The sequence below is a fragment of the Phocoena phocoena genome, chromosome 20 (genome assembly GCF_963924675.1).
Source record: "Phocoena phocoena chromosome 20, mPhoPho1.1, whole genome shotgun sequence".
Classification (NCBI taxonomy): domain Eukaryota; kingdom Metazoa; phylum Chordata; class Mammalia; order Artiodactyla; family Phocoenidae; genus Phocoena; species Phocoena phocoena.
In genome coordinates this window covers 41,757,385-41,783,550 of record NC_089238.1, presented here as the reverse complement: position 1 = coordinate 41,783,550, position 26,166 = coordinate 41,757,385, and the positions used below count along the sequence as shown (strand labels likewise).

Genomic DNA, 26,166 nt, shown 5'->3' with positions numbered 1-26,166 from the left:
CGTGCCTAGAGCCCATGCCCCACAACAAAAGAAGCCACCGCAATGAGAAGCCCATGCACCTCAATGAGTAGCCCCCGCTCGCTGCAACTAGAGAAAGCCCGTGCACAGCAACGAAGACCCAACGCAGCCAAAAATAAAATAAATAAATTTAAAAAAAAATTACCAGGCATATCCATTCAGTGAAATATTTTCAGTCATAAAAAGGAACAAAGGACTGATTCATAGTATAACATTATGCTATGTGACTCAAACCAGACACCAAAGACCACATATTGCATGATTCCATTTGGATGAAATATCTAGAATAGGCAAATCCATCAAGATGGAAAGTAGATTAGTGCTTACAAAGGGTTGGAGGAGGGGAGAATGGGGAGTGATTGCTAATGGGTAAGAGGTTTTTTGGGGGGAATGATGGAAATGTTTTGGAATTAGATATTGGTGATGGTTATACAACTCTGTGAATATACTAAAAACCATTAAACTGTACTCTTTAAAAGAGTAAATTTTATGGTATGTGAATAACTTCTCAATTTAAAAAACCTACTAGGTATGCAAAGAAGCAAAAAGGAACATAAGAAGGAAAAATCAGTAAAAACAGACACATAAAAACAGAGGTGACAATTAGGAGACAAGGACATTAAACAGCTATTATAAACTTATTCTCTATTTTCAAAAAGGTAAAGAAAAGAATGATCATAATGAGGAAAGAAATGGAAGATATTAAAAAGACCCAAACTGAACCTCTAGTAATGAAAAATATAATAAATGAGGGAAATTCCCTGGTGGTCCAGTGGTTAGGACTCTGCGCTCTCAGTAACAAGGACCGAGGTTCAATCCGTGTTCAGGAAACTAAGATCCCACAAGCTGTGCAGCGCAGCCAAAAGAAAAAAAAAATCTGAAATGAAAAATATGGCAGATGGAATTAACAGCAGATTAGATACTGCAGAATAAAAGATTAATAAACTTGAACATGTAGCAATAGAAATCCAAAATGAAACACAGAGAGAAAAAGACTGAAAGAAATCAACAGAGAAACAGTATCTTTTAGGACAATATTAAGTATAATATTAGGTATAATTCAAATTCCAGAAAGAGAAAAGGGAAGACAGAAAAAAAAATATCTGAAGATAATGTCTGAGAAATTTCCAAATATGATGAAAACTATAAACCCTCAGCTCCAAGAAGCTTAAGAAAACTTAAGCAGAAAAAACATGAAGAAAACCACCCACACCAAGGCATATCATAATCAAATTTCTAAAAACCAGTGATAAACAGAAAAATCTTAAAAGCAGCTAGAAAAAAAAGGTGTATCAGATACAGAGGAACAAAGACAAAAATGACAGTAGACTTTGCATCAGAAATCATGCAAGCCAGAAGACAATGGAGTAACATTTTTAAAGCACTAAAAGAAAAAGTGATCAACCTAGAATTCTGTATCCAGCAGAAATATTTTCAAAAAAGATGGTGAAATAGGCTTTTTCAAACAAACAAGAGCTAAGGGAATTCATTGCCAGTAGATCTGCACTATAAAAAAGGTTAGCGTTCTTCAGGCAGAAGGAAATTTGAATTAAAATTTGGATCTACACAAAGAAACGAAGAACACCAGAAATGGCAAATATGCGAGTAAATATAAACTGCCTCAAATCATTGAGAATAAACCATATATATATTCACATATGAATAAGTAGCAAAATTAGGTTCTAAGTTTCTTATAGAAGCTCCCCAATTTGCATGCCCTTGGGTGGAGTCTAAGCTTTCTCTGGAAAAAGAAGATGCAAGGACCTATCTGCATGTGACAACTTCTCACAGGTAACTGTTAATTTTCCATTTCATTGGTCCTAGAAGCCACTGCAGGCAGAAATGGGGAGGCAACATTACAGCCACTGCAGACCAAATCTATCAATGTCTGCCAACCACACTGACCTCACTTTTGTCTGACAGGACCAAGGTACATTGACCACCCCAGAAATGGAAAGTCAAGATCGATTCTCTCTCTCCTCCTCCCTCCCCCCATAACCAGCCCTTCATTAAGTTCTGGCAACTCTTCCCCTTAAATACGTCTTATATTCATTCATTTCTCTGCATTTCCACTGCCACCGCATTGATCCAAGCTCCAAGCCACTGTGATCTCTCAGATGACTGCTTCTTCTTAACTGTTTTCCCCACTTCTGCTCTTACTCAACCCATTCTTCACAATACATCCAGAAATATATTTCTAAAATGTAGATTTGATCCTGTCTCTCTCCTTAAAAACCTCCAGTGGTATCTCATTGCCCTCAGAATAAAGTTCAAAACCCTGAACTAGGCCTAAATGCCTCCATGATGTGGCTCCTGCCCACCCCTCCACCCTCATTTCACACCCCTCCCTCATCACATACCACTTTCCCTGCACTCTCTACCCTCCCTGCTCTACCCATACTGAAATTTCCTCAAAAACACTGTTCTTTCCTATGTCAGTTCCTTCATACATGGATCCTCTCTAACTATAGTCTTCCCTCACTCTTCAATGAACATATTCCTACTCAGCATTCAGGACTCAGTTTAAATGTTATTTCCATCAAAAGGCAATTAAGTTTGTGGTAATTTGTTACAGCAGCAATAGGAAATTAACGTGCAGGGGATACAGGAGACAAGGGACCAAATACAAAAGAAAGCTAAGGTGATCACCAGGAAAAAGGTGAAGGGAGATCCTAGGATGACAGCTCCGTGGAGGTAATTAGTCCAAATAACAGAAGACTCAGAGACAGAGATGTCTTCAAGAAGATAAAATGGATAGAATAGCTAATGTATTTGAATGTATTAAAAGGAGATTTAAACAACTGGGACACAGTCTGAAAACAGATTAGTGATAAGTACATACAAAACTAAGCAGACAAAACAGATAGCTATTAACTCCAAGTACAAAAGTATGTAAAAAAGTATACTACAGTAGCTCAGCTGTATATAGTAATCACACAGAAGAGTATAAACACTGAATATTGATCTAACCAAAACTAAGATATGACTATAGGGCATCCCTGGTGGCGCAGTGGTTGCGAGTCCACCTGCCGATGCAGGGGACACGGGTTCGTGCCCTGGTCTGGGAGGATCCCACATGTCGTGGAGCTGCTGGGCCCGTGAGCCATGGCCGCTGAGCCTGCGCGTCCAGAGCCTGTGCTCCGCGACAAGAGAGGCCACAACAGTGAGAGGCCCGCGTACCAAAAAAAAAAAAAAAATATATATATGACTATATTAAGGGGATGGGAAGTATGTTTGGGTGAATGATGGTAGGGTTGTGAAAGATAACAAAATCCTTTTTCACTGATGGTGAGTTGATAGATGATGCCTAAAACTGAAAAATTAAGAAAGTGCTGTAACCGCATTATAGTTAGAAAAATGAGGTAAATACCAGAAGAAACCTGCTAAAAATGATCAAAGTGGTTGCTTCCGAGGATGAGAAATGGAGTGAAATGCTGCCAAGGACTGCTATGTTTCTCTAAAAGCCTTATAGACCCATCGACTCTTTAAACTATGTGCATGTATGATTTTGTTTAAAAATCAAAAAATATAAATTAAAAACTACTACCATACTTAACATGATAATGAACCTTCTTTCTATTAATGAGGACTAAGGGAATATAATTGTGGAAGTGAATCTAAAATTTCATCCCAAAGTTTGCATCTCTTGGGTATCTCCAGCTTCAGGAGAACTGTTTCGTATTTTAAGTCCTGAGGTGAAGTACTCTTAGCACCCTGACTCTTTTCCACAGAGAATTTCACGTTTTCTATAGGGTTTTACTTAAACTTTTTGTGCAATGTTTTCCTCTGATTGTGTAAGTTATTTGAAACAGTTGACAATATTAGTCAACAACATGAGCAGTGTATCACAACTATTTATGGAAGAATGGCAAGAAAATGAGTTTCTTTGGAAAAGGAGCTCATTAAGGTTTAACCTCCTCACTCTCCACAAAGTCTAGTCTCCATCAGGTTTTACAGTCAAATGCTAAAGACCAATATTTCACTGTGACTCAAAGGAAAGTGGATACCAAAGTAACAAACATCTATTTCTTACCACCTGCTCCTTCCAAAATGCCCCGGACTACTGCCTGAACACCACTGGGTCTCATCAACCTTTCAGAGAGGAGCTGCCCACATAGACGCCGGAGCCAAGCTGGGGCCCGACACATAACTTGTGTCTTCCCATCTGTGTAGGACTGAAAAAGGAAGGGAAAGGTATGAACTGAATGTCAGTGTAACAGATATGTAGAAATTAAAAATATACAAATATACTGAGTCATACTGATGATTAACCGTATGCTATACAGACTTCAAAAGAGCAAAATTTTTCCCTTAAAAAAAAAAAAGAGACTCCTTTACAAAACCTACTTCAGCATCACTTTTAAGAAAGTAGAAATATAGTGAAAGTTCTTCAAGTGAAGTATCAAGTGATATTTCAAACCCAAAAATAGACAAACATGTCTGTGAATAAAATACAGATTTGGGGGACACAAGGTTAATCTAACCAATCTGATTGCAGTCCTTCCAATCAAATCTAGCTTCCGAAGAAGACTCCTATGAACATGACTCACCACTAAGAGGACAGTTCACAACACTGAGAGGACACTAGTCCTTGCCTCAATGGTCTCAGCTGCTCTGATTCCTTTTGACATGGCAGTTTCAAGAAGAGTTCGATTTCTTCAAGAACTCCTTTTTGAGAGCTCTGTGGAGCCGTCATGAACAAAACAGACTTCGTGTCCCTTATTTTGGGCTAGAACGCAAACTACGGTGTGGTCATTCATTGTGTCTAACTATGTGAGCATAAAACTTGGTAAAAGAAAAACATTCAATCCCAACTAGCCTGTTCTCTTTTATTTAAAGAAGATCAATAATTACCATATATTGAAGGGATTATGATGTGCCATGCACTGCGGTGAGTACCTCCCCCACAGTCTCAAAAGGAACTTATAAGGAAGGGTCTGTTGTCATCCCCATCCCCATTCTATGGGTAAGGAAACTGAGGGATGGAAAGGCTTTTACTAATTCAAACAACTGTACCCTGGTGTTGAATTCCAGTGTGCCTAACTCCAGAGCCTCTTTCTCATCATGCTCTTATAATGTATTTGGTTTAATCTGGCAAACTATGGACTCATTCAGAGAAGCAGAGTATGAGCCAGAAGAGCCCAATGTGAGGCTACAGTAATATTCTAAGGACGAGATGAAAATGACTTAAACTAGGAGATATCTTTGTAGTCAGCTTCAGCTGGTCCTACAGCCAATTCCTTTGGCCCTTCATGCTTTACTCACCTAAACTCATAACTAAAATTTAGGTACTGAAAGAAAATAGATAAATCCAGCTACATCATCAAATTAAATCATTTTGGATAAATAATTATTTTTAATGAAAAAAGAAACTATCTGATGCCTAGCAGTATACTATTACGTTTTTCAAAAATGGATCTAAGAATAGTCCATTAATAGCTCTAATTTTAATTTCTTGACTTCAAATACTCCATTCAAAGAATAAGATGTCCAAACACTTCTGCCAGAAGAATGTATTGTCAAACAGCCAGATTTTAGTTTAGAAAAAAAAAAAGATCCAGTTTGAGAATGAATGAAATATATTTTTATCATAAGCCTTAAAAAATGATCACAATATTCCTGGGAACAGTGTCCATCATTCCACTAAAAGAAATATCCTTTTAAATTATCCCAAAGGTCAGTGTAATTTAGCTCTACAAATATCATTTAACAATCTAAAAGATGAAATAAGACTCAACTAGATTAATTTCCCAGGAGAAGAAGACAGTACACCACACACTATCATTAAAGATTCACCCACAAGAGTCCCCAGGCATGCATACCTGGGGTGGTCCTCCCTGGAGGATAAGTAATTCTCGGACTGCTAATGGTTGATACACTTGATCCAAGACGTCTCTCAGAGCCTTCCTAGACAGGGCTCTTTCGTCTTCGGTTAACACCTAAAAGAAACACGTATTTGGCTTTTGTGAAATACAAACTAGGCAGGCAATAGAAGGCAATGCTTTGCAATACTGAACAAAGATGCTTGTAAGGGGAGAGGGAGGCAAGCTTCTTTTGCCTCTTGATTTCCTTCTACCTGGAGGAAGCTATAATACTGAAACACTCCTGGCCCTATCTCCACCCCCTCACCCACTTCTGGGCAGGAGATCGCACTGATTTATCTGATTGGTGAGTTCTGGCACGCACAGATGAGCTCGCTCCTCTTCTATCTCTTGGGAGCAAGCACACGTTCTGTTCTGCTCTTCCCTGCCGTAGATTTTTCAGGGGCATGTCCCCTGCCAAGGGGCAGAAAGCGCTGCAGTTTTCTGGCACTCTTTAAAACTGGGTGAGAATTGTGTCTAATTCTGGAATGCACTGTTAGGAGACCCGTTTGTCTCCCTCTATATACCTTCCAACTCTGCCTTTATAAGTAATAAAGAGGACATTTTGACTTGTCATCTCGTACTCTGTTAACTGTCTTTTAATTGATTCAGAACTTGGGCAGCAAAGAAGGGTGTTATTTAATTGGGCCCCCTCTCTGAGCCTCAAGAGACTGTCTCCCTTTGGTAACCTTACAGTCAAGCTCTCAGAGAGTCCTGCCCCTTACAATTTAGCAAACCGTGGTATAGGTGTTGCTTAGAGCAGCAGTTATTGCTGGGACTTGTCCAGCTTTGTAGTGTACACCCACCGTGTCTCCCCTTCTCCTCCCACCCCCTCACTTGGTCCTTTCTCTGTGTTTCTCTTTTCTTTTCTCTCCTCTGAGACCCCTGGGCACTGCTTAGCGCTAGCAATAGCAATTCCAGGACCCCCATCTCAAGGAAGTGCAGGCAGCAGGCACTGATAGAGCTGTCAAGATTCACACCCTGTTGTAAAGAGCACAGAGTTCTGCTCCACAAAATGTAATGCACTGGGGGAGCTCATAATTTCGTGTCACTACTTGGGTGACAATGGCTTTTAAATGTTTTCTGTTTTGTTTTGTTTTGTGAGCATAGGCAGAAGAGGGAATAGGAGAGGAGAACAAACAGAAAAGGAACAAGTTGGAGGGTGACATAGAAAGGTGACAGAGAAATGAGGTGAGTGGGCATTATGAAATCTGGCTGCAGTAGGGAAGGAATTACCCTACGTGCGACCCTGGATACATTTATATCTTAACAGCTTCTTCTGGTTAGCTTCCCGTGCTGATGCTGGTGGTCCTCTCGTGGGGGAGTAGTGGTCACTGCTATGTTATACTTGTGAGCCTTGTCTCACCAATTACTGTGTGAGCTGTTTGAGAAAAGGACCACGTCTAATGCTTCTGTAACCTCCACGGCACCTTTATAGTCCAGACACTGAAATCCTTACTGACTGTCAGCAAAACACAGGCACATACCCTTATCATCTAATAATAACAACAACGAACACTGATTGGATTGTGCAGTGTACCCAGTGCTTTGCATACTTTATCTCCCTTAATCCTCCCAAGAACTTAATGAAGGAGGCATGAATAGTTTAATATTAATAACTTTTTGATGAGCACTACTGGGGATTGGGCTAGGTACTTTATACACTTTATCCTTAATCCTCACAGCCACCTTGCAATTATTAAACACATTTTACAAAAGAGGAAACAGAGGCTCAAAGAAATAGCCTGCAACAGCTGTTTCAAAAAATGGCTAGAAGGGACAGGTGAAATGGACTCCCCAGGTGTGAAAGGACTAGTATTTAATAAATGAAAGCTCCAACCCCCTATAAAGAATCATCTATCCACCAGAGATACTTGGACATTCAATAAAAATTCTAGATCTTTCCATCAGCACTTTTCCAAAGAACTAAGACTGTCTTTTATAGCAACTACACACAAGTACACACACATATTCACACAGACTCTCACACACTCTCTCAACATATGTTTACCTCTTCCTCGGGATTTAGTGGTTTTCTCTTGGTTGGGCAGAATCCCAGCTGGCACAGACCTGCTGCGATATCCCCAAAATGGCGGCAGAAAATCAAGCTCCCCAGAGATGCGTGCTGAGCAACATTCAGGAGGACCTTGCAGCTGGTGTACAGTCTCCGGGGTGCACTGGGGGCAGCACCGAGACACACTACGTCCTGAACAACGGCACCAAACTCAGTCCTGTAACTCACAGGGACTCCAACACCAGGCACAAGATAGGGGCAGACACCCAAGGTAACTACAAACTGCAAAACTGACTGGACAGTCTTTTGCTGTGAGATACTAAGTGTATCCGGGCTCAGGGCAGGAGCAGCTTCTGGAGTCCTCGGGTTGGGTTTACCTGGATTGAACTCAACTGCAAGGCGGATCATGGTTTCCTTCAAGCACAACAGCAACAGTAAGGTTTGGGAAGTAAAACGCCAGGTGACATCCATACAGTCTTGTCGGCATTCTGCCTCATTAGCAATTTCATCCCTTAGGAGTTTCAACTGCTTCCAGTGAGGATCCTTCAGAAACTTGTCCTCCAAAGCAGACAGGTTAGATTTTAAAGTAGTCAACAGGACATCATGTTTCGTGATCTGTAGTGAACTTGAGCCTGATCCTTTTGAAGAAAGATAAAGGAAATTACATACATGGAAAACAAACTGTACTTTCCTCCATGTGGAATGCCTTGCCTCCTCCAGTTCATCCTCTGAGGCCTGGCTCAGATGTCATTACTTCCAGAAAGTAGTTGTGCCACCCTAACCTAGGCAGAATTCAAGACCACTTTCCCTGCCTTCCTATAGCACTCTGGATGTAGTTAGGATAGTGTACCTAACATACTTCTTCTAGTTTGTTTCTGAGGGCAGAGGCCAGGTCTTAATCAACTTACTGGGCTTAAACTGTAGCCAGAACAGAAATCTAAAAAGCTAGACATTTACCACAGAAGGTTCATTCAGTCAAACTGTTCTAGATCCCAGGGATAAAGGACAAAACAAAGTCCTTTCCCTCATGGAACTTACATTCTAGTGAGGCAGATCACAGAATATAGACAAAGGGTGCAGAAAGATTAACTTAATCACATTCCCCCCAAAATATATATTCTCAATTTTTCCTGAACTTTCTTAAAATGGTCTTTACTGCCCTCTCCCGGTGAAGGAGCTCATACACACTCTCAGCAGTTGACATCCTTGCTCACTCACTCCTTGAAACACTCCTCTCTCGGTTTCTGGGACAGCAAGCACTCTTTCCTGGTTTTCCTCCTACCTCCACGGCCATCTTGCAATGTCTCCTCTGCTGGCTTCTTTTCCTCTACCAGATATCAAAATGTTCCAAGGCTGGTCCTGAACTCTGCACTCTCTTCCTCGACAATCTTATTCAGGCCCAGGTCTTTAAAAATGATCTGTAAGCGAACAGCTCCCAAATTTACGTATCTGGCTCATGTCTACCCTCTAAGTTCCAGGGACATATTTCCAACCGCTGAATGAAATCTCCACTTGGATGTTTTTAGGCATTTGAAATTCAACAAATTGTTGATTCTCACGAGTACCTTTCACTCCCTACGACAATCTAACCAGGTTACTAACTGGTTACATCTCCATCCTTTTCCTTTTCTCTTTTATCCAATCCATCACCAAGTCTTGTCTGTTCTGCATACTAAATGTTTCTCAAATTCATTCAATTTTCTCCACCTCACGACTACAACCTATCTCTAAGCCATGAACATCTTTAAACTGAACTACGGCAGCAGCCTCTTAACTGGTTTCCCTACTTATACTCCTCCTCTCCCAGAAGTCTACTTTTCACACATCAGATCTTCTTAATATTTAAAATAGATTTCTCTTGGTGGAAGTGTGCACATACACTCCTGATGTGTATATACCTTAAGTGAAAATGCTGAGTCATAGGTATCTAGAAGTCTCAATCTAAATATTATCTCCTCTGGGGTGGCCTTCCTTGACCAATCTAAAAGCCATGCCCCACACTATTAACTCTGTGATAACACCCAATTTCTTTCCTCCATAGTACTTATCACAATCAGTAATTATTTTATTGATGTTTATTTTCTTTCTTCTCTATCAGAGTTTAAACTTAATGAGGGTAAACACCATGCCTCTCTTGTATGGTCTGTGCTTTGCATAGTACATAAAGTAAGCCCCAAATGAGTATTTGTTAGTTGACTGAGTAAAAGAATGAATGAAAAGAGTAATTAATAAATATCTCCTTAGGACTTCCCTGGTGGCACAGTGGTTAAGAATCCGCCTGACAATGCAGGGGACATGGGTTCGAGCCCTGGTCCAGGAAGATCCCACATGCCGTGGAGCAACTAAGCCTGTGCGCCACAACTACCGAGCCTGTGCTCTAGAGCCCGCGAGCCACAACTACTGAAGCCCGTGCACCTAGAGCCGATGCTCCACAACAAGAGAAGCCACTGCAATGAGAAGCCTGCGCACTGCAATGAAGAGTGGCCCCCGCTCGCCGCATAGCATAGCTAAAATTCTAAGAGAAACCCATTGTCTTACTGGCTTGAGAACCAAAGCACAGAATTCAGGGCAACTACAGCAGGTGGAAAATAAGAAGAGAAATATCAGAAAGGATAGAACCAGAGAGGAAGAGCCCCCAATTCTATATAAACTGTGTCCAAATCTCTGGCTAATCTTTGAACTAAGCATGTGTGGGAAGAACTTCAAATAGGTCAGCTAAGATTAAAAGAACTGAAAAGAGGTGCTGCCCACCACAGAAGAGACAGAGCTTGGAGTAGGAAATCAGTCAAGTTAATTGCCTACTTTAAAACAAAACAAAACAGGGATTCTCTGGTGGGCCAGTGGTTAGGACTCTACACTTTCACTGCCGAGGGCGTGGGTTCAATCCCCAGTCAGGAAACTAAGATCCCACAAGCCACGAGGTGCAGCCAAAAAAGAAAAACAAAACAAAACAAAAAAAATCAATACTCTCTGGAGGACTATAACAGAATCCAGAGTTTCAACAGCATATCCTACATGATGTCCATTATACAATCCAACAGTTCTAGACAGATAAAGAAACATGAAAACATGACCCACCTCAAGAGAAAGACAATCAATGGAGACCGATCCTAAATGACCCAGGTGTCAGATTGAACAAAGATTTTCAAGCAGCTCTTATAACTATGTTTAAGGATATGATGGAGGGACTTCCCTGGCAGTCCAGTGGTTAAGACTCTGCACTTCTACTGGAAGAGACATGGATTTGATCCCTGGTTGGGGAACTAAGATCCCACATGCCACACAGCACAGCCAAAAAAAAAAAGGATGTGATGGAAAGTATTCATTATGAATGAACAAATGGGGACTCTCGGCAAAAAAGTAGAAAGTATTTTTAAAAACCCATATGGAAATACTAGAGTTTAAAAATAAAATACCTGAAATTTTAAAAAATTCAATTGATGTACTTAACAGCTTTGAGATGACCAAAAAAAAAAAATTAGTGAACTTGAAGATATATCCCTAGAAATTATCCAATCTAAACAACAAAGAGAAAAACATTTTAAAGAAATAGAGCCTTAGGATCTGTGAACAATATCAAATGATATATTTGTAATAAAATAGAGACTAACTAGAATAAGAGGAGAGAAAATGGAGCACAAAAGGCTTTGAAGAAATAATGATCAAAATTCTCTAAATTTTAGTGAAAAAAACATAAATTTACAGATTCAGTAAGCTCAGTGATGCCCAATCAGGATAAGCAGAAAGAAAACAACATCTACACATATCATAGTCAATTGTTAAAACCAGAGATAAAGAGAAAATCTTGAAAGCAGTCAGAAAAATATGACACTTACAGGGGACCAATGCTATGAATGGCTGTGAACTAACCATCACAAGCAATGAATGCTAAAAGATAGTAGAAAAACATCTTTAAAGTGCTGACAGGGGGAGAAAAAAACCTGTCAACTGACTATTCTATATCCAATAAAAAGTAACCTTCAAAAATGAAAGTAAAATGAAGACATTTTCAGAACAATGAAAACTAAGATAACTGACTGCCAGCAGATCTGGAATACAAAGAAATGTTAAAGTTCTTCAAGCTGAAGGAAAACAGTACCAGATGGAAACTTGGATCTTCAGGAAAGAAGGAAAAGCATCAGAAATGGTAAATATGTGGGTAAATATAAAAGACTTAATTTTTTCCTCTTAATTTCTTTAAATATATGTAACTGTCTAAAGCAAAATTTATAAAATTGTATTATGGGATTTATAACTTACATAGATAAACATGAAAACTACAGCATAAAACCTAAAAGGGGTGGGGAGCTGTAAAAGGACCCTTATAGTTGCAAGGTTTTTATGAGTTCTGTGAAGTAGTACAATATTAATTCTGACCAGATTGTGAAAAATTAAGGATGTACATTGTAATCCCAGGATGACTACTAAAAACATAATATGAAAAGGTGGGTTATTGTTATAAAACCATAATAAAATGTTGAAAATATAAATGAATTCAAGCAGCAATAGATTTCAAAACTAAGATTAATATATCTTCTAAGAAAGGATCAAACTGCAATTGATGGTAACTAAAAGGGTGTTCAACAATGCATTATTTATAATAGTGTAAAACTAGAAATACATGTTGAGTAAATTATGGTCTACCTGTATCCAACATACTATATGTATATGTAATATTTATTTTGTTCATTATTGTCTCTCCACCAACTAGAATAAAAACTCCTTGAGGACAGGGATGTTGCTCTGTTTTGTTCACTGCTGTATTCTTGCCTGGAACAAGGCCTGTCTGACACACAGTTGCTGTTCAACATAAGTAGTTACTGAATGAATGAAAAATGGATTATTTGAAGCCATTAAACTATATTGAACATTATTTAATGACACGTTCACTAAATATATTCTAAAGTGAACAGAGTATGAAACACTACACGGGCAAAAGATATGAACAGTTTACAGAAAAAGAAATGCAAATTGCTCTTAAACATGAACATATGATCAACCTTGCTCCTAAGAGAAAAGTAAATTAAAACTATACTGAAATATCACTTCCCATCTATCAAGTGGCTAAAATCCAAAAGTTTTTATAACACATTTTGTGTTTTACAGAAACACACACTCTCATACATGGCTGGTAAGGGGCTAAAATGGTACATCCCTAAGAAGAGAAATTTGGCAATATCTAGCAAATTACATAAGCATTTAACCATTGGCCCAGCAATCCCTCTTTTAGGAATCTATCCTAAGATAGATACACAGGCAAAAATGCAAAGTGACATATACACAAAGCTACTCATTGCCATATTGTTAGCTAGGCAGCAGTAGGGGAGGGATGGGGTTGAATCAAAGTGTGCTTTGTTTTGCAGAAACTGACTTAAATCATTAAATCACAGAAAGTTCCAGATACCAGCTGTCCTAAAAGGGTTACAATATATCCAACAAGATACTACAGTACAAGCAAACACCCAAGCACCTGCTTGCTTGCAGTTTGGGGCAACCTGGAGTAACTGCTGCCTCATTATAATGCTTACGGATGATCATGCCTGCCATTTCATGAATATGCATGCCCCCCAGGCTTAAACCTTCCCTGGTCCAGTGGTTAGGGGAGACAGTACTTTGAGAACTACTGTAACAAAGAACAAACCTGACTCCATACTGGAGCTATTCCTTTAGCTCTAACCTTTGTGGCCCTGTTGTCTGTACTTAGTCATGCTGGCTCCAACCTTTGTAAAAGAATGTTGCCTAGTGCCTGAAATATACATGATAGCCTTTTCTCAATGCTCTGCCTCCCAGGCTTGACCTTTAAAGGTATAACACTTTTCCTTTCACATAGAGATTAAAAGTTGGAGAAGAGAAAACATTTTTCTCAGTTGGAGGTTTATAGGAACATCATAACTAGACCTATGCGGACAGCTGCAAGAATGTGGGTCTGGCCAGTACCAAGACGTCTGCAACAACAAGCCACACCCTTTCACCTTTTAGTATAAAAGAAGCCTGAATTCTAACTCAGGTAAGATGGTTCTTTCAGACCCTAGTCCACCATCTTCTCAGTCTGCCAGTTTTCCGGAAAAAGCCGCTATTCCCTGCCCCAACACCTGTCTCTCGATTTATTGGTCTGTCATGGGAGAGCAGTGAGCAGTAAGAGACTGGACTCAGTAACACTATCTCCCTGACTCCTTACTTGTCTTCTGCTTTAAGAAAGTACTTGGGACTTCGCTGGTGGCACAGTGGTTAAGAATCCGCCTGCCAACGCAGGGGACACGGGTTCAAGCCCTGGTCCGGGAAGATTCCACATGCTGCGGAGCAACTAAGCCTGTGTACCACAACTACTGAGCCTGTGCTCTAGAGCCGGTGCTCCACAACAAGAGAAGCCACCGCAATGAGAAGCCCTCGCACCACAACAAAGAGTAGCCCCCGCTCGCCACAACTAGAGAAAAGCTCCCGCACAGAAACAAAAACCCAATGCAGCCAAAAATAATAAATAAATAAATTTATTTAAAAAAACAAAGTACTTGGTGTGTTCATCGGCTAAGCACCCCAAGCGATGGACCCACTGAGTCCAGTAAAAGTAATTCTTACATTAACAAAAGGCTTAAAACAACCCAAATATCCATTAATAGAGAATTGATGAATAAACAGTAGCATATCCACATAATGGAATACCATGCAGCTGTAAAAGGGAAAGAGGAAGACTTCTGTGTACCACTATGCAGTGATCACTAAGACATACTGAATTTAAAAAGTAAGGTGTAGAAGAATGTATACAGTATGATAACTTTTGTGTTACAATGGGAAGGAACATGAAATATATTATTTGTTTTTATTTTTTAAAAAAAGCAGTGGAAAAACAAATTAAAAATTAACTAAAATGAGTTGTCTATAGAGAGAGGGAGAGATCAGTGGAGAGGAGACAGGGATGAGTTTTAGAGGTTTCCTTTTGGAGCCCTGTATTTTTTTCATAGTTAAAAAAATTAAATCAAAAAGAAAATTCAAAATATTCCTAAAAATAAAAAACAGGGCTTCCCTGGTGGCGCAGTGGTTGAGAATCTGCCTGCTAATGCAGGGTACATGGGTTCGAGCCCTGGTCTGGGAGGATCCCACATGCCACGGAGCAACCAGGCCTGTGAGCCACAACTACTGAGCCTGCGCATCTGGAGCCTGTGCTCCGCAAGGAGAGGCCGCGATAGTGAGAGGCCCTCGCACCGCGATGAAGAGTGGCCCCCGCTTGCCACAACTAGAGAAAGCCCTCGCACAGAAACGAAGACCCAACACAGCAAAAATAAATAAATTAATAAACTCCTACCCCCAACATCTTCTAAAAATAAATAAATAGAAAACAAATGAACCTAATCTATACTTTATATCCAAGGTTGCCAAACTACAATCTACAGGTCAAATCAGGCCCACCACCTATTTCTACAAGTAAAGTTTTATTGGAACATAGACATGCTATTTATTTACATATTATCTTGGGCTGCTTTCGAGCTACAACAGCAGAGGTAAATAGTTGTGACAGAGACAGTATGGATCACAAAGCCCAAAATATTTACTGCCTGCTTCTTTACAGAAAAAGTGTGCCAACTCCTACTCTAAACCAAGTTAGCAGCACAACCACACAGAGAATTATTTCAAGTGACTTGAAATACAGAACTTTATACATCCTGAGGACAAAAACAAACAAACAAAAATCCCTTAGAAACAGCAGGTGTGTTGATGATAGTAATGTATGATTTGTCATTTAAAAATATTATATACATGTGTGAATATATTATATATGAATATGTAACTATATATTTGTGTATATATATATATATATGAAATAAGTAAATAACTACATTAATTTCATTAGGAACCAATATTTTCAGATAAGATAAAAACATACCAAGATAAAAATATAAAATATAGTAAAGAAGAATGGCTAGGTGGACAAATACATGTTAAAGAATCTAGGTCATGGTATACAAATTTTCAAGGTAAAATTCCTTCAACTTTTCTATAAGCTTAAAATTTTTCAAAATGTTAGGAAAAATTTAAACTCTATAATATTTCATTTTAATTGGGAATATCAGTACGAACTCTCGATTTGTTTTTTGTCTTCTGAAAATCCACATATTTCCTAGTTCCAATCATTGAAAAAGTCTGGAAGCAATGAAACTTCAGTGGCAATAAATGTCACTAGTGTCTATCTTGTGGTCTCTAAATATCACTTTTTCTTAAAGAGATTTGTTTTCAAGAATGCAGCAAGAAATGTATAAGATGAGTCTGAGATATCTTATGCCTGAAAGCAAAGAAGCAATCAAAAGACTATAGGGTTACTAGGGTCACATCAAAGAGTCCAACAGCCAACTTGAATGGGTCCCACAGGCCACAAATGGAACAATTAGAGTATCAAGAGTAATGAGTACAGGACTTCCCTGGTGGCACAGTGGTTGAGAATCTGCCTGCCAAAGCAGGGGACACAGGTTCGAGCCTTGGTCCAGGAAGATCCCACATGCTGCGACTAAGCCCGTGTGCCACAACTACTGAGCCTGGGCTCTAGAGCCTGAGCGCCTACAGCCTGTGCTCAACAACAAGAGAAGCCCTTGCACCACAACGAAGAGTAGCCCCCACTTGCCACAACTGGAGAAAGCCTGCACGCAGCAACAAAGACCAATGTGGCCATAAATAAATAAATAAATTTTAAAAAATAATGAGTACAATAACGGAAACATGTATATACAAAACTCTATTCATAATAAAACAAAACAAAAAAATCACTCCATTGGCTACCTTTGGAGACTGCTGTGACACTAATGTATTATTCTGAAAATTGAACAATAAAAGAACAGAATGAACCTAACTTTATTAAAATATATACATGTGTGTGCATGTGTACACACATAGAAAAAGACCTCAAAAGCTATACTTCAAGTATTAACAGTGATAATCTCTGGATGGTATGGTTTTGGGTGATTTTTCTTTTTTGCTTCATTATGTTAAACAATTTTTTCCACAGCAACTATGTATTGTTTCTGTACTAAAAACATATTTTAAGGTTATAAAACAGTATGCAGTATATGAGATCATTTCTGTAAACAAAAAACATATATAATTCCCGAAATGTAATCTCTGGATAGTGGGATTAAGGTCATTTTAATTTTCTTCTTTTAGTTCCTCTAATATTTTTAAAAGCTTTACTGTAAGGAATATTAACTACCTCTATGAAAAGAAAAACGAACAATAACACTTTTTTTTTTCAACATAGTGAGAATCAGAAGAGTAAGATTTTTCCAATATTTCTCTAGGACTGTTCAGGGCAAGTGTTCTGACCCACTGGCATAAATATCTGGTTTGTTTGGGTAATATATACCTAAAAAGAAAATGAGTGTTTTCATAGCTTGTTGCCACTAACCATTAAGATCTCTAAGCAATGTCTAAGTGACCTCCTGTGACTTTATAAGATCTTGGAACCCAAAGATGGGACACAAAGAAAGCGACTTAAAACAAAAGCTATTAACTGTTTTACAAGAGCCCCTTAATAAAGTAGTCTCCTCTGCCCTCTACTGGTGACAAAAATAAAATCGACTTGAAAATAAATAAGGCATTCTCTGAGAGCAGCAGTTCTCAAAGTGTGGTAATAGGGTCTCAGGTTTTGAAGCCCTTCCCATGATTCTCTCAGAAAGTGTACAAGGTCAAAACTATTTTCATATTAATACTAAGACATTATTTGCCTTTTACACTCTCGTTCTCTCTTGAGTGTACCAAGTCTGAAAAGTTCACTGATATGAGTTCAGATTCCATATTATAATTAACCTTTTAAGAAATTACCTCTTGTTGAGTTTTAAAGAGGAATACACACAATTATCTGAAAAGATGATGGAAATCGCCTCCCTTTCCAACTACATACCTATGTGAGTATAGATTTTCTTCATCTATTTCAATCAAAACAACCTGTCATGACAGATTGAACACAGAAGCAAATACAAAAATCCAGCTCTCTTCTAATAAGACAGACATTAAGGAGATTTGCAAAAATGTAAAACAATATCACTCTTCCTGCTAAGTTATTTTATTTTGTAAAATACATTTTTCATTAAAAATGTCATTATGTTAACATGTAACAGGTTACTGTTCTATTTAATAAAGTTAAAAGGTTTCTCTTGAAGTCTTAATTTCTAATACAGTAAATATTGATACACATAACCCACATAAAAGCTCTTTTAAGTCCTCAACACTTTTTAAGAGTGTTAGAGTGCTCAAACCAAAAAGTTTGAGATCTGAGGCCTTAAAACAATGTTTTCCAAATTACAGTCATATAGCACTTCCACGATTTTTGTCATTTATCTGAGTACCAGCTGTACTATTAGCTTTACTTGTTTATTTCTTCAAATTAAATCAGTTTTTAAACTTAAATTAGTAATAGTTAATATAGTGTCCTAAGGGCTTTGTGTATTTAATTCAATCCTCACACCAATTCTGTGAGGTATGGAGTATTATATTATTATTCTTGTTTCCAGATGAGGAATCTAAGGTTAAGCTATTTGCCCCAGAGCATATTCAACTCTGGCAAGCTGGCTCCAGAACCCAAGCTCTTGATCACTACTCGATGCTTTTCAGCCTCAAAATATTTCTCTACATACTGCCTAAAACCATCCGTATCACACTTTGGGAAATGCTGCCCTCGTAAACAGTATTATTTATTCTTCCCAATCACCAATGTAAATGTCTATGCTTTGTGACATTTAAAAGCAGACTTCTTAATCTGTGCAGTATTTTTTATTAAGTTCAAAGTACAAAGCAATATGGTGTGCAAAAATAAGGGTGATACAGTTCATTATTTACAAATCACCAAAATTTCCAGCCCCCCACCACCACGTAATTCAAATTTAACGACAGAGTTCAACAAATATATACTTAGTGTGGAAAGTTATTTTTTAGGAAAACTACTGGTGAGATGACCTCAAGCAAAACTTCACCAGAACTGAAAAACCCCTTTCAAGTTCTGCTTAACACACTTCCTAATAATGGAGGTGAAGATGTTATTCTTATTTGCCCCATAATTGAGAACAGAAATGAAAGGCAGGGGAAGAGAAAACACTTAATGCTGTAGAACTTTTGATGGCTCAAAAGGGAAAGACTTGGTTTCTTCCCACCTGGACTGAAGTCTTCTTTCTCTTGTAGCCTTCCCCAGCCCCATCCCTGGATAACTCCTTCGCTATCCAATTGCTACCTGTACCATCCATTCACCAATAGTATTATCCTGCCATGTGGAACATCTTTGGTCTATATGTGGAGTACCATCTCCCCAAACAAACAAGATGCTTGAGAGCACAAGTTGTAAAATAATATTTCTATATCCAAAAGCACTGAGGATAGAATACTATATACAGTTGACTCTCAGTAAATATTACCTCAAAGGTAGTCAAAGGCAGATGAAAAGACGTTTAATCTACCTGGATATAATTTTAGCAAATACCTTAATCTTGTCTCAACATCCTCTGTCCACTGGGAACATGTGAATACTTATTATGCACAGGTATTTTTTAATTCCCTTAGCAGCTGATATAATAGCAGAAATATTCACACAATATATAATAGCCTGTCTGTGCAAAATAATATTTTACCAAGTTACTTAAATTATTCTTTTTCAAATAGGAATGCTTGAATTCTCCTAAGCTAAATAAGTACATGTATGGAACTCCACCACATACTCTTTGAGAGTTAAAGAGAGTCTTCCAAAAATGAAGTGTATATGCTTTGTGACAGATGATTACTTCCAGACTTTTTAACTTATTTATTCCTGTTCTCAGTCATGTTCTAGACAGTTTCAGTTGCTGGACAAGTAATCTCTCCATTAGCAAGTTAAAATTGTATTTTGCACAATTTTAATTGTATTTTAATTTTTCATTGGGGCAAAGTAGTATAGTTACCATACTGCAGATGAAGGTGTCTGAATTCAAACCCTAACTCTACCACTTAGACTGGCATTGTACAATTTCTAAAGTACCTGGGCCTTGGTTCCTTCATCTGTAAAATGGAATAGAAGTAATACCTATCTCATGGGATTGCTGCAAGAAAAAAAGATTCATACATAAACAGCACACTATAGGGAGTGATACTTAGCAGGCACTCAATTACTATTACTATTATTAATATTTTTTTTTTTTTGCCTGCACCTCGCGGATTGTGCGATCTTAGTTCCCCCACCAGGAATTGAACCTGGGCCCTCTGCAGTGAGAGCACTGAGTCCTAACCACTGGACTGCCAAGAAATTCCCCATTAATAACTTCTCTTCACTTGCCGCAAGTATGATATAATGTTTCAGGAGTTTTCGCAGTTTGGGGGGCGGGGGGGGGGAATCTCAAAATCTGAAACATCACTTTCATGTACCTTATCTTGCTCACGCTACAAACCCCTTCCTCCAAATTATACGCTCTAATTTATAAGTAGGGCCCTATTTCTTGCGTATCTTTCTCAAAGCTCTAGATAACATCAGAGGCTCCATACTGAATAATCTGCCTTGGTCTGAGAAGGGGGTTCGGCAGACCTTGGTTCCAGGTTCGTGTTCTGCCTCTAATTTGACCATATGATCTTGGTCAGGTTAATCTCTTCGGTGAGCCGTGAGCGTCCTCAGCTGTAAAAGGAGAGTGCCAGGCTACACCACTCCCAAGGTCCCTTCTAATTCTAAATTGGGAAGATCTTATCAACTCACCAGGAAAAATTAAAAGTGACTGTAAATCCCTAAATCCTCGCCCCAAAACGCAGCTCAAACTTCACTGCTTCCTTTTTCTGGATTCCTTGGCACTTTGTACAAATCTCCAGCGTCCACATCTGACCCTGCGCCCCAAGAGGCTGGGCTCTCTCTGAGGCTGTGCCTGCAGTCCCCTTACAGGGCTGCAGCAGGGACGACTGAAATCACGCACCCGAGGTGCTTAACACAGCGCCTGGCCCAAGGTAAGCGCTCGAGATATTGTACTTGGTCAGTATCAGTATTCAACGGATCCCAGCCCTCCCTGAACCTCGGTTTCCTCAAGCGTAAAAGGAGGCTGGAGAGACCCTGCCCAAAGCCCCCAGGTGCGGGGCTGGGCGGCCTCAGGGCCAGAGGGGTCCCGGGGAGGGCCTGAGGGGCGCAAGCCGCGGGAAGAAGAGCAGCCCTGGAAGACCGCTGGCCCTGAGAGTCCCGGGTGCAGCCAGGCGCCGAGATCCGTCCTCTCACCTCCCGGGCTCAGCAGCAGCTTCAACGCCTCCAAAATCCGCTCCAGACCACACGTTTCCAGAACCCCGCTGCCCGCTGTCTGCCGGAGGGCCGCCATGACTGGAGTGGGACGCGCCACATGCGACCTGCGCAGGCGCCTCGGCGGACCGGCGTCGCCGCCACGTTGAACGTGGCCGAAGCTCTAGGGGCGGGGCCCGCGGCGTGGGGCGGGGTCGACTTGGTTGGGACTGCGACCTTCACGAAGAAATCTTTTCTCAGGCCACCTGTACTCGCAGGGGGCGGGGGAAGTAAACATAGCTAACACAACTTACCTACATGCACGATTTCAGACACTCAACATGTTTAACCTCTATATAAAGAAAAAGGATGAGAGAAGTAGTTTAATGATGACATAATATGAATTTCAGTATGAAAATATTTGAGTACCGGAACACTGAAGGTCATAGTGAAGCAATCAGTTGCTGCACCTTCTTATAATGAGGTTTGGGTATGTAAAACAATATTCAACCGTTGAATTTCTTGATTAGTGATACTTTAAAATAAGTACTAAACACATCCATTGTGAATAATAGCAAATAACAAATATTGTTATTGATATGATTTCTTAAATGGACTCAGTTCCCAATAAAAGCTCAAATTTTGCCCTATTTACAGGCATTCCTGGAAAATTCAATGTCTATTAAAATCGTGCCCCATCAAAATTGAGTTAATATGTAAAACAGAATGCGTTGGAGATTTATATCATCGAAACAGGTTTTCACCTACATGAATCCTGGTGGGACATTCAAAAGTCATGTTGTCTGAAAGGCATGCTGCAAATCCAGGACAATGCTTCTGAGAGCAAGACTTTAGCACTCCTACCTCTCCCTTCACTCAGTCAATAATTTCTCCTATCATTGTCACAAACAGCTCCAATACCCACTTCGTGAAACTGCTCCCAAGAGGCTGTCCTGCATTTCCTTGAGATCCCCTGAGCTAACCTGAGTTCATGACTGATGACTGCTCTTCAGCAGTTAGCTGCTAGAAGTCTTGGGAAATGGGCTGCGCTCCATATGCAAGACCATGCCACTGGGGGAGGAAATTGTTCATTTAACTCTTCTCAGTGAGTCAGGCCCCCTCCAGGTCACTCCCATTTCTCTGGGCTCCAGCCCTAGTCCATCAGCCATTTCCTACTCTCTAGAATGAGAAGATAACAGAACCATTTTCACTAGGCTATCTTAGGGAGTTAAAGTGATACTGCTCTCAAGTATTTAGCAATGTCTGCAACAGAGGAGATACTTAATAAATTTACCTGGATCTTCCTCCCCATCTCTTCCTCAAACAAAACCTGCCAAAATATCTATAAATTGGAGGAACATTTTTGAAGGGGAAATAAATAACCTACAAAATTTCCTAGCATTCTTTTCATTATATCCCACCCTAGGTTTTGTCAATAGACAGTTTTTCTTCAATAATGTGTAGACACAAGTTCATTTTGGGCAAAAAAAATTTTGAGGTCATTTCAAGGTGTTAAACATTTAGCAAAATGGGTATAGGGCATCGTGTGGGGAAGGCCCACCCCTAATATTTGTGGGGATTAGTGAAAAATACAAATGGAGGCCCTCATACCATGTCTAAATATTTCAAAGTATAAATCAAACCAGTAGACAATATTTTATTAAGATCTTTTCTATCCTCCTACCTTGAAAAATACACCAGGTTTGAACTGAGAATTCTCAGACTTCACCTCAGAGCTCCATACTGGACAAGGCTATAGGGGAAGAGCCAGCCGCCCACCTCTGGCCTGACCCCTTTTTATTCTCACTAGCGTCTCCATCCTCACAGAATTTTAGTTTGTAGGAATTGAATGCTGGTAGCCCCTTCCTCAGTTTGCTCTGGGCAGCTTCGTTAAAACACAGAAGTACAGCTGGGAGACGCCCTGGTAATATGCTATTAAACATCCATCACAACCAATACCCTCAAGAGCTACAGGGAGAGGGCGCTGCTTCTCTGCAATGAACCATATGGGGTTGTTCAAGATGCACAAAGAAGTCTGTATTGGTGTAAAACATGTTTAGTTGATTTGAAATTAGCCAAGGGACCCAACCTTGTCAGAAACTTTAGGGTCAGCAGCTGAACAAGCGATTTAAGCAGGCTGGGGGCTGTTTGCCTCAACCCAGACCTAACAAGCCTAACGCACCCAATAGTTATCAATGGCTGTTTTTATAGAAACAGAATTCCCATCAAAGACTCCAGCAATTGAAGGTTCTTATCTTCTAAAGTCACATGTGATTACTGGAGTGGTTGCATTCCATTTTCCATAATTGACCCCCACGTTCTTTATGATATTGCATATACACATAATGGAATATTATTCAGCCATTTAAAAAATGAAGTTCTGGGCTTCCCTGGTGGTGCAGTGGTTGGGAATCCGCCTGCCAATGAAGGGGACACAGGTTCGAGCCCTGGTCTGGGAGGATCCCACATGCCACGGAGCAACTAAGCCCAGGCGCCACAGCTGCTGAGTCTGCGCTCTGGAGAGAAACCACCACAATGAGAAGCCTGCGCACTGCAACGAGGAGTAGCCCCCGCTCTCTGCAACTAGAGAAAGCACGCGCACAACAACGGAGACCCAACACATCCAAAAATTAATTAATTAATTAAAAAAAAAATGAAGTCCTGATACATGCTGCAATATGGATGAACTTTGAAGACATTATGCTAGGTGAAATAAGCCAAATTTAAAAGGACAAATATTAAATGATTCCACTTACTTGTTTGGGATGATGAAAAAGTTCTGAAAATAGAGGTGATGGTTATACAACATTTTGAAGGTACTTAATACCATTGAATTGTACACTTAAAAGTGTTTAAAATGGGACTTCCCTGGTGACGCAGTGGTTGAGAGTACGCCTGCCGATGCAGGGGACACGGGTTCGTGCCCCGGTCCGGGAAGATCCCACATGCCGCGTTGTGGAGCACAGGCTCCGGACGCGCAGGCTCACTGGCCACGGCTCACGGGCCCAGCCGCTGCGCGGCATGTGGGATCTTCCCAGACCAGGGCACGAACCCGTGTCCCCTGCATCGGCAGGCGGACTCTCAACCACTGCGCCACCAGGGAAGCCCACACTGTTGATATTTTGCACCTGATAATTCTTTGCGGAGGGAGGCTATCCTGTGTGTTGCAGGATGTTTAGCAGCGTCCCTGACCTGGACTTGATGCTGCTAGCACCTCACCAGTCATGACAACCAAAAGTATCTCCAGAACTTGCCAGCATCCCCTGGGGGAGGGGGCCACAATCTTCCCCAGTGGAGAACCACTGCCCTGTACTAACTTTGCTGACCTACAATGTTATTTGAAGCCCTGATTCTTTCTATTCCTCGGCACAACCCACAGTAGCCTCCTGACAAGGAGATTTCATTGGTTTCACTACATGCCACATGGGTGGATATCCTTCAAATAAAGTGACCTTAGGTACGCAGTTTCCCCGCTATTCTGCCCCAACAGAATGACACAAAGTTCAGGGGAAGTCATTTTAATATGAAGCTTCTTTCTCCATGTTTTGAATAAGCTCACCTAACCATTTGTCTGTCTGGCCTGGAATTGTGTAATCAAATAAAACAAGTTTGACAATGGTGTAACAAAATTCTTTAATAAAATTTATAAAAATGAATATTTAAGAATAATTTTTTCCACCTTGAATTGTTTTCCTTTTCCCAAAGAAAATACAAAATTATCAGCACCCACACACATATACACTCAAAACTACAGTGACATTCTCTACACAGAACCACATTAGAGTTTAAATTGCTGAAAAATCAAGACAGTTCTAAGAAGTGGTTGCAGGGATGGGTTTTTCTTCCAAAAACAGCTGATAGATAGGGAAGCAATTTAGATAAAGTTCTGGTCTATGGTTGTCAAAGGTTTCTTAAAGGTTGCGTTTCAACTAAAAACGGATCCAAATTAAGGTTCTCCCTACCCTCACCTCCCTTTGCTAACACCCTTTCAAGGAGTGTTTTCTTCCTGCTCCTAAGAAAAAAAAATTTTTGGATTTTTAAAACATTCTGAAGTTTTCATGCACAGTTGGAATTTCGGGCAAATGTGTCCAGACCAGCCAGCATTTTCTATAGATCAACAAAAGCAGGCACTGGGGATTCTGTGCTTTGGGTACAAACCACGGTACAAGGATCCTGGCAGGAAACGAGTGTTGAGATTCCTCTACTCTTTCAGAATTTTCAGGTCTGGAGGTAGAGCCACCGCAACAGTCTTCAGCCTCAGTTGGCTCAATTTCCAGGCTCAGTAATAATCTCCCCTGCCATTTCCATGGCCACGTTTCACATCTCCCCTCTGCTGTGATGAGCCAGCTTCTGTCTTTGGCTGCAGCACTTCAGGCACTATTCTGAGTCCCGGAATGTATCACTCTTTTGTTTTAGGGATAAATGAACATTAAAAGTTCAGTGGCACCTGAAAACTCACCACCTTTTCTGGTCCAGGCTCCATGTTTAGAACCAAAGCACCCCATAACGACATTCACATAACAAACATTCTTACTCAGGACAAGTAAACTGGATAGATGCCCATTTCAAGTTATGCAGTCAGGAGATAGAAAAGGAAAACCGTTAAAAGGTCTTAGGAGTACACAATACCCACTCAGCATATGGCCAGACTAAGACATAAGCCTCTTTCCCTAAAAGAGCCCAATAATTTCTGCATCAGAGAAATGTGATAGAATTCAGAGGCTGTAAGAATGGATATTAGAACATGGGACACCAGTGCAGTGACAGGAGGAATGAAAGCACACAAATTAATTTCTTTATATAAAATCTACAATAGGGAAATCGACCCCTCACCTTCCTTTGAAAAATGAGGCAAAGCCCTTACGGAAATCTGCCAGTTGCCAGCAGAACCTTCTGAGGCTGAAGCTACTCTTTTGAAATATTAAAATTTGGGGGTCTTTTGGACATCGTCATCATGTAAAGAGTGATGAAAGGGAAAAAAAGATTCATGGAATGAGTCAAAATCGTTCTAACACACAGATTAGATCTATAAAGTGGAAACCATAACTATCCTATCACTGATCACGGGTCTCTTCTCCAGAAAC

General features: G+C 40.1%; 1 protein-coding gene across 1 annotated transcript in view; it reads right to left on the bottom strand.

Annotated features, from left to right (window-relative positions):
* Positions 1-21,182, bottom strand: part of TANGO6 (transport and golgi organization 6 homolog) — a 179,283-nt gene extending 158,101 nt beyond the window's left edge. The window contains exons 1-4 of the mRNA XM_065898388.1: positions 21,086-21,182; positions 7,891-8,531; positions 5,841-5,957; positions 4,052-4,193 (exon numbers count right to left, since the gene is read on the bottom strand). Coding sequence (XP_065754460.1) covers positions 4,052-4,193; positions 5,841-5,957; positions 7,891-8,531; positions 21,086-21,182 — 997 coding nt within the window. The remainder of the gene's footprint in view (positions 1-4,051; positions 4,194-5,840; positions 5,958-7,890; positions 8,532-21,085) is intronic.
* Positions 21,183-26,166: the final 4,984 nt, after the last annotated feature.